Source organism: Octopus bimaculoides, chromosome 6, assembly GCF_001194135.2.
Source record: "Octopus bimaculoides isolate UCB-OBI-ISO-001 chromosome 6, ASM119413v2, whole genome shotgun sequence".
Taxonomy (NCBI): domain Eukaryota; kingdom Metazoa; phylum Mollusca; class Cephalopoda; order Octopoda; family Octopodidae; genus Octopus; species Octopus bimaculoides.
This window is the reverse complement of record NC_068986.1, coordinates 5760897-5773414: the sequence shown is the minus strand read 5'-3', so window position 1 is coordinate 5773414 and position 12518 is coordinate 5760897. Positions and strand designations below refer to the sequence as shown.

At 37.0% G+C, this 12518-nt stretch overlaps 1 protein-coding gene across 12 annotated transcripts in view; it reads right to left on the bottom strand.

The window, feature by feature from the left end:
• Window positions 1–12518, bottom strand: part of LOC106881457 (protein-L-isoaspartate(D-aspartate) O-methyltransferase) — a 59285-nt gene that overhangs the window by 4749 nt on the left and 42018 nt on the right. For 4 of the 12 annotated variants that reach the window (XR_001410859.2, XR_001410860.2, XR_008264347.1 and 1 more), the window contains 2 exons: window positions 5625–5692; window positions 1304–1423 (listed from right to left, as the gene is read on the bottom strand). The exons of 4 other annotated variants lie outside the window; for them this stretch is intronic. Coding sequence is in view for 1 of the 8 variants with exons in the window: in XM_014931843.2 (XP_014787329.1) it covers window positions 5635–5692 (58 nt within the window). In the remaining 7 variants the exon portion in view is untranslated. The remainder of the gene's footprint in view (window positions 1–1303; window positions 1424–5624; window positions 5693–12518) is intronic. 4 more of the 12 variants (XR_008264343.1, XR_008264346.1, XM_014931843.2 and 1 more) reach the window with 2 other exon arrangements.

Genomic DNA, 12518 nt, shown 5'->3' with positions numbered 1-12518 from the left:
GGATGCCCTTCCTAACGCCAACCACTCAGAGAGTGTAGTGGGTGCTTTTACGTGTCACCCGCACGAAAACGGCCACGCTCGAAATGGTGTCTTTTATGTGCCACCCGCACAAGCCAGTCCAGGGGCACTGGCAACGATCTCGCTCGAAAATCCTACAGGAGCCAGTCAGGCGGTACTGTGGAGTAGTTATAGTAAATTGGTAAAGTCTCTTACAGCTATTTCTCGAATAGCTAGACATGTGGAACATGCATTATTGAACAAGGATTTTCATGTAAGCTACGTATCCTTAAATTAGTAGTTACCAGTTCGTTGAATAGCTAAGGGGTGCCCAAAGTAGAAATATAATATTGGTTATTAGTTCCATAACCAAAGAATGAATGAAATACTTAGTAAATGATAATATCCATAGCAGCTACATTGTTGAAGTATTGAGGAAAGTCCAAGCTAAAAGATGATAGAAGTTACTAGTTCCATCTTTGGAGAGAAAGTGAGGTAGGTATGAGTTTTCAAAGAGTACAGGTTACAATTTCCTAGATGTAACCTTAGATTTAAACTATTCATTATATTCCCTGTACTATAAGCCTATCAACTACCTAAAGTATATCAATGTTCATTGTAATTAGGGATATCTCTATTAGAATTTCTTATCTCTCTACAACTGAAGAAATATTTAATAAACCCGCCGCCTATTATTATCAAGCCCTATCAGCCAGCAGTTTTCTCCCACAAAATAGAATTCCTGTCTAACACTGAGCCTAAGAATTACTTAGCACAATTAGATCTTAATTCTCAGTATCTCAAAACAATGAACAAAACACTCCCCTCAAGATAGGAACACTCAACTCAATACTCTACACCATAGCAAACAATTTACTGAAAATGGCCAACTGCCTTTTCCTCACCCACAAAACTAGTACAAAATATAATCCTGAAGATAAAATTACATCCCAGACACTCACTAGGAACTTGAATTCTGCACCTCCAAGATAACCTAATAGAAGCAGGGTGAGGGGTGACAGAAGTATACTTTGGTATACACTCCATTCTCTTTAAATGTTAAGGACCTACCTGATTAATTTTTCGCTGTTATCAAATCCAACTTCCCGCCACACCATAAGTATCACACTTAATCTTTAACTGATCCATGCTTAAATTATCCTATTCCACTACGACTAGCACTGGATCCATTACAGCTGCATCTAATATGCACAAATTTAATAGACATAACTCACCAAGCTCAACTAAGGATAAAAATAATAATAATAATAATGATCTGGAAAGTGGTAAAGGAAAGCTTAATCACCTGTTATTCATGGATGATTTGAAGTTGTTCAAAAAAGTAAAACAGAACTGGACAGTCTAATTCAATCTCTGTGGATTTTTTCAAATAATATCAAGATGGAGTCTGGACTTTCAAAATGTGCTGCAATGATGATGAGGTGAGGAAAGCTTGTCAGAGCAGAAGATATATGTCAAGTGGTGAAATGATGAAGGTAATTGAATCTAAGTCCAAATACAAATACATGGGGATGTTTGAAGCAGATTAAATTATGCATAATGATATGAAAGAAAAGACAATGAAAGAGTATTTGCAATGATTAAGAAAAATTTCAAACTTCAAAAGTTGAATGCCAAAAAACACAATTTCAGCAATAAATAATTTCACGCACAATTCTTGAGTGTACAGAAGATGAACTAAGAGAGCTGGTCAGGGAGACAAGAAGCTCCTAACAAGGCGGCGAGCTGGCAGAAACGTTAACACGCTGGGCAAAATGCTCAGCGGTATTTCGTCTGCCGTTACGTTCTGAGTTCAAATTCTGCCGAGGTTGACTTTGCCTTTCATCCTTTCGGGGTCGATAAATTAAGTACCAGTTACACACTGGGGTCGATGTAATCGACTTAACCCCTTTGTCTGTTCTTGTTTGTCCCCTCTATGTTTAGCCCCTTGTGGGCAATAAAGAAATAAGAAAGCTCCTAACAATGCCTGGAGCTCATCATCCACATGCAGACACTGACAGCCTATGCATGAAGAGAGCAAATGGAGGAAAGGGACTGACATGTGTGGAAGACTATGTGCATATTGATCTTGGGAACCTGCTGAAGTATCTGTCCCAAAGTAAGAAAACCTTGCAAGGGGAAGTTAGAGAAGGGGGCATATTGGAATCAGGGAAAAAGAAAAGAACAAAACAAGAAGTATAAGAAGGACATGAAGAATCACTATGCAGCAAGGGATGGACTACACAATCAGTTCCGTGAAGTCACAACTGAAATTGCTGGAAAACAGGTGGGACTGGCTGAAGAAGGGAACAATGAAAAAAGGAGACCAAAAGCACAATACTGGCACACAAGACCAAGCTTTGGTCGCAAATTGAAGTGTCAACCTTAAGAACAAGCATCTCTACCATGCCAAATCTGTAATAGAGTTGATGAAACCATTGCTTATATCATGAACGAATGCCTCTGACTTGCTTGAAACCAATATAAATTGCAATGACACAATGAGATAGCAAGTGCTACATTGGAAACTCTGTGGAAAGTGGGGGCTAGAGAGAAGCAACATGTGGTATGAGCGCAAACCAAAGAGAGTGGTGTAGTTGGGAGCCTGGTAAAGTTAGCTTCAGCAGATTTTGAACATCATTTAATGCCTGCTTTCCATACTGCCATGGGTTGGATGGTTTGACAAGAGCTGGCAATCCAGAGGGCTGTGCTAAGCACTAGTGGCTGCTTTGGCATGGTTTCTATGGCTGGATGCCATTCTTAACACCAACCATTTTACAGAATGTACTGGGTGTTTTTCATGCAGCGGGGAGAAATGTTGAGAGAGATGGCTTTGTGCCAGCTGATGAGAGGTTAAAAGATGGCTGTCATGCTGTATAAGAGATACAGAAATATTTTGAGAGAGAGAGAGAGAGAGAGAGAGAGAGGGAGAGAGAGAGAGAGAGAGAGAGAGAGAGAGAGAGAGAGAGAAGTCAGAACATACTCTCAGGGCATAGAGGGGGTAAATATAGGTAAAGTGTTACAGAGGATTGGGCTGGGTGAGAGGCACCAGAGAATAGAGACCAAAGTTTCATAAGAATATGAGGAGAGATGATTTGAGATGGGATAGACGTGACACCAGTAGGTGGTGGTGAGAGATATATATGAGTGGATCAAGGGTGAAGGGTATGAGGGTATTGGGAAAATAAGATAAGTGTTAAGGATGGAGTATAGCGAGAGAGAGAGAGAGAGAGAGAGAGAAAGAGAGAGAGCAGTGGATGAAGGCACAAGAAGGAGATGGTAGGTGGAAACAATAAGCAGGGAAGGTAATGATAGAGGTCACTCAGCACACAATGAAATATAGACTGAATATGTTGAAGACAACAATTTCTTTAGTGTTGGTGCCATGCTAAAACACATCTTGTACACTCTGTAAAGTATGGAGCTGTGAGGACCCTTTAGTCTTATCAAACACATGATAAACTCTCTGGAACTAGTGCCATTATAAAATGAACTGAATACACTCTGTAAAGGGGTTGGTGTTTGGAAAAAGCATCCAGTCATAGAAATCAACCAAAAAAATAAACATTTAGGTGAGATGCAATTCACCAACCCTTCAAGGAGTTCTCTGAATAACCCCTCCAACCTAAAGCATGGAAAGTTGATGTAAAATAATAACATTGTGCAAATGTGTGTGTGTGTGTGTGTACAGAGAAAAATTCTCATACTTTACTAACATATCTACCACTAACAACACATAATCAGCTAAATAAAACTCACAGAGTACTAATTTGAAGCTACTTACATCACACCACAGTTAAGTCTGTCACTAACACCTGGAAAACACAATAATACTTTCTACATATGAGGTCTGATCAATAAGTATCCAGACTGTTGCCATAGTAACAAAGCTAGAACACACAGAGTGAAGCCACTTGGCAAAGATTGACCTTGAACTGTTGTGCATGCACACTAAGTTTTAACATTCTAGTTCAATTCCACTGTTCACAGCAGTGCTTGGAGGGAAGGTGTGTAGCATATGATTGTCACACTGGCCAGGACAGAGAAAGTTGTCAAGGTAATAACTGCTCAGAGGCCTATGCAAAGTTGCAGAAAGTGTATGAGCCACACACAAGTGTACAAATGGTTCAGACATTTCCAAGATGGCCGAAAGAATGTTGATACTGGCGAATGTTCTGGGTGACACACAACCAGCAGAACTGAGAAAAACATCACAGATATGCATGCAGTTGTGAGGGGAAATTGTTGCATCCCCATCCATGAGTTATCAGAGGATGTGCAGATTAGTTATGGTTCAGTTCAGTCCATTATCACTGAAGATTTGGGTACGAGATGTGTGTCTGCAAAGTCTGTGCCAAAATTGCATTCAGCTGACTAAAAAGATACTTAGGTTTCAGTTGCACAAGATCTTGACTGTATTAAGAACAATGACGACTTTCTGAAAACTTTGGGTAGGTCTCTGAGCAGGTATTACCAAGTTTTTGACAAAATCTGATGCAGACTCTCTGTTCAACTTTCTCTGTCATGGTCACATGCTACACATCTTACTTCCAAGCACTGCTGCAAACAGCAGAAGTGAGCTAGAACATTAAAACATTGCGCATGCACAGCAGAGTTCAAGGTCAATTTATGCCAAGCAGCTTCACTCTGCGTGCTTTAGCTTCATTACTATGGCAACAGTTCAGATACTTATTGATCAGACCATGTATGTTCAGAAATGTTATCATCATCATCATTATGTAACATTCATTTTCCATGCTGGCATGGATTGGTTTGGCAGGAGCTGGCAATTCAGAGAACAATGCCAAGCTCTACTCTCTGTTTTGGCATGGTTTCTATAACTGGGTGCCCTTCCTGATGCCAACCATTTCACAGAAGGTATTGGCTGCTTTTTACATGACACTAGCAGTAGTGAGATTACCAAGTAACTTGCAGGAGATGAAAAGATAAAGGATAGATTACCAACATTACATAAGCAATACTAGGAATGGCTCAGGGGGTACTATAATCTGTGAAAGAGTGAAATTTAAGAATCATTTTCCAATTATCAACAAAAAAAAAAAAAACTGTCAACACATGCACAACTTCTTCCTCTTGAACTTTTAAAAAAATCATCTCGAGGCATGATGAATAGCAATAAACATCAGAGACCATAAAGTGGAGGATTAGCAGAATTGTTACAGTGTAAGAGATGAAGCCTAGTGGTATTTGTTCTAGCTGTTTGCATTCCTATTTCACATTCTAACCAGGTACCAATGATCAAGCTAATCACCAACCATGGAAAAATTCCATGCAACTTGCAATGAGCCAGTATGGACAAATAGACCTAGAAACTGTAGAGATAACTTGGTAATGATATGATGAGGCTTTTGATCCATAGCAGATCAATAATGGGCAAATTAAAAAATTACTATTGCACTTAAATATGTTCAGAAACCATTCACATATGTCCAAATTGTAATAGCACCCACTTGATGTCTCATACCTCTTCCACAGCACAGGTCATATTCGAACTCTGGAATATTCATGTTTACCACTGCAGTGCAACATCCAGACAGCGACTACTTTTAAGAGCTACAATTATCACAATACATAAAACAAATGAGGCAACAACTAAACCAACTTACCAAATAATGTTTACGTTTCATTACTCTTGTTTCTCATTGCTAAAACTCTTCTTGCAAAATATCGCCAACTGATTTAGACAGACAGTGAGATTATTTGTTAGTATAAATGTTATTTCTAAAATTAAACTGTAGTTGAGCATAACTAGAAAATGAACTAGAGAATAATATATTTTGTTTGAACTCCATCTACATACAGAAAAGGAAAGAGATGGAAAGAAAAAATATCTTAAGGACTAAGAAACTATAACTTAACAAATGTTGCATGCAAAATGAAAAATAAAAGTGTAAATGTTGAAAATATAAGCAACATAGAAGAATAAAATCAAATGGTCCTGTTCTGTAACTGGCTTGAGGTTCAAATTGTCATATTTAGTTTGACTTAGGCATAATAAAATAGATGTTAAATTACTAATTACAGTAATTAATCCCGCATATTTTTTAAATTTCTGGGTCATAAGAATAAATAACAAATTTGTAATCAGTACCACAACTAGACATATTGTAGTACTGGATATTCTATAATTATCTCATATTGTTATGTTAATTACTAACAGTAAAATTCAGTCTATTAAGACACGGCATTACAGCAGCTGGGTTTTTTTCAGAGTGGTCTGAAATTATAAATGTGGAGGCTGAAATGGCACTACATATTACTCAAAAACAAATAATTTCATAGCATCATTTACTAGCAGCAAAAATATAGACAGTGAATGAATAAAAGCATATTTTTTGAAACAACAGCCTGGATAAACATATTAATGACATTATCATTTTTCTTAGACAAATATCAAAATATTGTAAATTTCCTATACCATTGGCCCAAGTGGCTTTTCAAGTTTTTTAGTTTTATTTTATTTCATTTTATTTTTGCAAAGGACAAAACAAGGAAGCCATTCAAAACCAGTTTACCATACCTTTGTTGTGTCTCATAAAGAAGGGAAAGCCTACAAGTTGCAGAATGCCATTTCTACCATCCAGCAGGAAAAATCCACTACTAGTGCTATGGACAGCATTACTTTGGATGACCATAGCGCTGCTGCTGCTGGGAAATCAGCTTAAATTTAGGTTAAAACTTGTCTTGAATGTGAATCAAGGATCTTTCATGATCTTAGAGAATGCCGTGCTGTTGATTAATACTAAGATGAGAGGATATTTTGCTAAGTTATATTGAAAAGCTTTTTCAAAAGTGTGTAAAGAAAAAAAAAACCTCAATAGCATCAGTGTCATTCTGTCAAACACCTCAGCAGAAAATTCTTTTAATAATTATAAAAATGGTCACAACGAATAATGGCTTATTGAAGGTGGGAGTAAATTGTCTCTGATTAACAAAGAGTGAAAAGGCTTGATATTAAATTATATTCCAAACTATATCAAATGATATGGAGCTTAACATTTTGGAAAAAAAAAAAGGAGGAAAAGTAAAAACAACTGTAAACATTTAAGTAAACAATTACCACCTAATAATTTTGGTTTTCCATAGAATAAATTACTCTGTTATATTGAGAATTTCTGTAATAACACAGTTTCAGTGAATTTAAGCTTCCATATTTGACTGTTCCATTCCTGCTACCTGAGTTTTTTTGTTTTTTTTTATTAATACAAAATTTAATAACATAATTGACAAATATTCAAAACAGTAGACAGTCATCATCTTTAGGTTCATCAAAATTACAAAAGGTCATCCTTCTACAATCAACAAAATCTTAACAATGACTGTCAGCTGATATTGAGAGACCAAAACCAATTATTAAAAGCTAGCTGACCCTATGCCATCAAAAATGATGGCTAATTGTAGTATTTTATATATAAATAAGGTATACAATAAATCACAGATACAAACATTCACATACTTCCCTTGTACATGCACACACATATACACATATACTCAGAATTGAAATGCTGTCTGATTTTTCTTTTCAGCGTTGAACGCTCACCATCCCATTTCCATTGCACATACACCTCCCTTTTACATACACACACACATATACTCACACAGTTGACACAGTCAACGTTGGAAAGGCCAGGTGATTTGTCATAAAAGGGGAAAAAAGACAAACAGTTTGATGATCAGAAATGACCCATTAGCTGAGAAGGTGCTACTGCTTGAAATACAATTGTACCATTACATTCTAATTGAATTTACTACAAGGTGTAATGCAGTCTCAGCAAACCATCTATCTTCAGGCCCTTAGCCCAATACTCAAAATTAACTGTGATAAAAACTGCAGACCTTTGGATGTATTATCCTACTACTTAAGCAAATATTACACCTCATGTAATTCTGATTAAAACATAATTTTTTGCAAACAGACAATGAGCAAACATCATTTCATCCTTTTCACACACACACACGACAGACTTTTAGTTCCTGTCTACCAAATTCACTCACAAGGCTTGGTTGGCCCAAAGCTATAGTAGAAAACTGTATAGAGAAGGGAACATCATGTGGTTGGGAAGCAAGGTCGTCCCTTTAAAACATTTGTAACCAGCAATCCTAACACACTACAAAGAACAAATATGCCTATTGCAGCAATTGTTACATGTTCTAATGATAAACAGTGACCACTTCTTTTCGTTATGTTTTGTATTGTCAATTACCAGGTTTTACTTTACTTATCAATTACTAACTTTTTGACATTTCTTCCAAATGCTCTTTCTGTCATGTGGTGAATGTAGTTTTGGATATTCTATAATTATCTTAAATTGTTATGCGAATTACTAAAAGTGAAGTAATGTGGACTCACTTACAAAAATGGGGACAAAATGACTTCAATTAAATAGTAAATTCTGAAATGTGAAGAAGGTCTACAGTTGAATATAGAATCCTTTGAAGTTATGGATTACAACACACATTTAAAATCTTCCATTCAAGGACTACAAATATTATTCTTCACTTTTTTTCCCCTCCCTTCTTAGAAGAAATACATTGCCTGTAGACTATTCAACACTCTCACATTTAGAAAACATACTAAGGGGAAAAAATTGATAAAATCAATCTGAAGTTTAGGAAAGTAGATTTTAGTATAACAGAGAAATACAAGAGTTAACAGTTCCACTGACCAGCAATTGTCTTTAGGAACAATTGCATACTGAAGACTGTAGTATGTAGATCAACATGAACAAATAGTGTTAAAGAATAAGACTAATAAACTTGACATAACACTGGAGTAAGCATCTATAGATATGTTTGCTCATAATATCCAGTTCAAATGTAATACATCATAAAAGTTATAAAGCAGCAACAAGATGGTGCTCTGTTTACATTTGTCAATGTCAAAAACACAAATTTGACTAAAATTAAATGCAACACTACCATAGAGAAACATTTCATAATGAATGGAAACCATTTTGATGAGAAGACTAACAACTAAAATAGTTTTACACACACACAACAGTTTTGTGGGGGGCGAAATATACCTGAAACAACTCCAGCATCACTCAACCTGCTAGAAATAACAACCAAATCTCCTTCAAATCACACCCTATAATCAAAGAGGAATGACACATTGGACAATATAATCATAGACACACAAAAAGACACAATAGTTAAGACTGAAATGCCTTTGATCACAAGTCCTGCTTTACAGGACATAACCTTGGTCAAAACAAGTACTTATTATACTGAACCCAACAGGATCTGAATAGGAAACCTGTTTCAGTTATCTATACAGGCATATAAATATATTAGAACATGCAATACATATCTTTTATCTTGTAATTGTTTCAGTCATTGGATCACATTGCAGCCACATTAGGGGCACTGCCTTGAAGGGTTTAGTCGAATAAATCAACTCCAGTACTTACACACTCATTCGTTTAAAAGCCTGGTACTTATCCTATCGGTGTCTTTTGCTGAACCACTAAGTTATAGGGACATAAACAAACTGATACCAGTTGTCAAGCAGTGGTAAGGGATAAACACATACACACACACGCACACTAACTTCTTGCAGTTTCCATCTACCAAATACACTCACAAGACTTTGGTTGGCTCAGGACTATAATAGAAGACACTTGCCCAAGGTGCCATGCAATGGGACTGAACCTGAAACCATGTGGTTGGAAAGCAAGCTTCTTAACACACAGCCATGCCTACACCTGTATGTAAAGCTATATTACATATGATTAGGTATTCATTTACAGATGTGTACATTGGAGTACTGTTTCTTCCTCTGGGATGAGGTTGCTGCTATACATACAAATATCCTAGATGGTATCCAAAAATAAGCCAATCAACCATGCACGGACAGGATGCCCTATGTTCTTTTGCCAAAGGACAAGGAGCTGAAGCCAAGAAGCTCAACAGACAATGCCAAATGGACATAAAGCCGAACGGACACAATAATAAAAAAAAACATTCTTACCTACATAGTTTAATGACCAATTCAATTTGTCAAATGGCCATATTGTAGGAATAAAATGATTATCATATATTTTAATTTTCATTTGTCTTTCTGGCATCTTGTCCATTTGGCTTTATGTTCATTTCACTTCTTGGCTTCGGCATCTTGTCGTTTGGCAAAAGTGCATTCGGCATCTCATCCGTGTACCCAATCAACTAACTGGAGTCACTCACCAACACATTCCAACTTACTCATCTCTCTCTTCCTCTTCACCATCTATATTCTATACATCCCACCTCCCTATGTCCTGCACTGAACACAATTTTTAATTTAGAATTTCTTCTCAACCCATGTTTATCCTACAACTATCAATTTGTAACTGTTCAGAAGAAACATTAGCCAAATCAGTCTCATTAATTTTGGAAGGAGAGCAAAGGCTATGAGTATAGCCCCTTCCTCCAGACTAACCCAATGCTACTCTCTGGAGTAACATTCCTTGACAAGATGCATGGCTTGAAGATCAGGGAGTCTCTTCAGATCAATCTGTTACTTCTCCATATTGAGAAGTCACAGCTCCAATACTACAGAAATAAAATTTGAATGTCACAGAAAGGAATCACAAAACAGATTCTTCCAAGCTGAGCCAACAAGTAGGAGATTTAGAGGTAGAAGGACAAGATGGTTGGACAATATCTGTAGTCTCACTTGGCTACACTTAGAATACAGCTGGAACATCTAATGACAGTTGCTTCTGATAGGACCCTATGGAGATGGTGGCTTTGGATTCTACCCCAACAACCATCCCAGGAATAGTGGGAAGAGAAGATGGATGGATGGGTGGATATTGAAAAATAATTTATAGATCACATGTAGCTGTGTACATGTGATAGAATATTTTCACAGGAAATAGAGCATACAACAATGTGTTCAGTCAGATTAACTAAATTTTCATTTCGAAAATCAGAAGCAATAGGGTAATTAATTTTATGTAGACAAGTCAATATACCAGTTAACATTTCAAGAGAAAATAGATATTTAGTGCACAATTTAAGCTCTTGTAGTGTTGAACAGAACTAAAATGAAAGCAATAAGTGCAAGAGTGAAATTAAAAGTGTTTTAATAACCAAACTGATATATAAAGAGTTGAATGAGAAAAAAAAACAACTGGCATAATTAGTGATGTTTTGATATATAAGATCAGTGGAGGCGCAATGGCCCAGTGGTTAGGGCAGCAGACTCGCGGTCATAGGATCACGGTTTCGATTCCCAGACCGGGCGTTGTGAGTGTTTATTGATCGAAAACACCTAAAGCTCCACGAGGCTCCGGCAGGGGGTGGTGGCGAACCCTGCCGTACTCTTCCACCACAATTTTCTCTCACTCTTACTTCCTGTTTCTGTTGTGTCTGTAATTCAAAGGGTCAGCCTTGTCACACTGTGTCACGCTGAATATCCCTGAGAACTACGTTAGGGGTACACGTGTCTGTGGAGTGCTCATTAATTTCACGAGCAGGCTGTTCCGTTGATCGGATCAACTGGAACCCTCGACATCGTAAGCGACGGAGTGCCAACAACAAAAAAAAAATATATAAGATTAGTGCTAACACGCTACCTAAAAGATAGTATCTTGATAGTGACCTGGATTTTGGTAGTGGAGAATGTTTAACCCTTTAGTATTTAATCTGGCCATATCCAGCCTAAATATTCTACATGTTTTATGTTAAAACTGACCAGATCCAACCATTCACACTTACCCTACAATGTCATTCCAAAAATTTAACACATAACATTGAAATCTTGAAGCTATAAGATAATGCATGATTAATTCAAATCAATGTGAGTAAATAAGCAATAGATTTGAGAAAGAAATCTGAAAGCTAAAGAGTTAATGCAATTTTTGTAAAGGGAGTGAGCATGAGCAGGCAAATTGCAAACTGCATTGAGCAAAAGGTGATGACTGACAGGGAAAAGGTTGAGAATTACAGAGGTAGAGGATTTCTCACTGGCTGGAAACTATAGTTGCTGTTTGACCCCAAATCAGACAGGATTGAGCACACTTATGATGGAAACCTTCCAGCTGTAACTATTTGTCTTTTAGTACATCAGAGACTACATTCTGGAATGTTTCCTTTCTATTTTACAGTGTGTGTGTGTGTAGCTCTGTATGTTTTGTCTAACTCATGCAAGCATAGAAAAGAGGACATTAAAAAATGACAATGATGATGTTCTGTATATAAATAAATGTAGATGCATGTGTCTTGTTATACATCCGTTTCTCTCAATGTTTACATAGCAACTTCCACCCCCCCCCATCTCGCTTTATATATCTTTTAACTTCACTTGTTTCAGTCATGTGACTGCGGCCATGCTGGAGCACCACCTTGAAAAGTTTTTTTGTCAAATGAATCAACCCCCAAGACTTATTTTCTCTTTTAAGCCTGGTGCTTATTCTATCAGTCTCTTCTGCTGAACAGCTAAGTTACAGGGTCATAAACACTGGTTGTCAAGTGATGATGGAAGGAAAACACAGAAAGAAAAACACACACATGCAAAC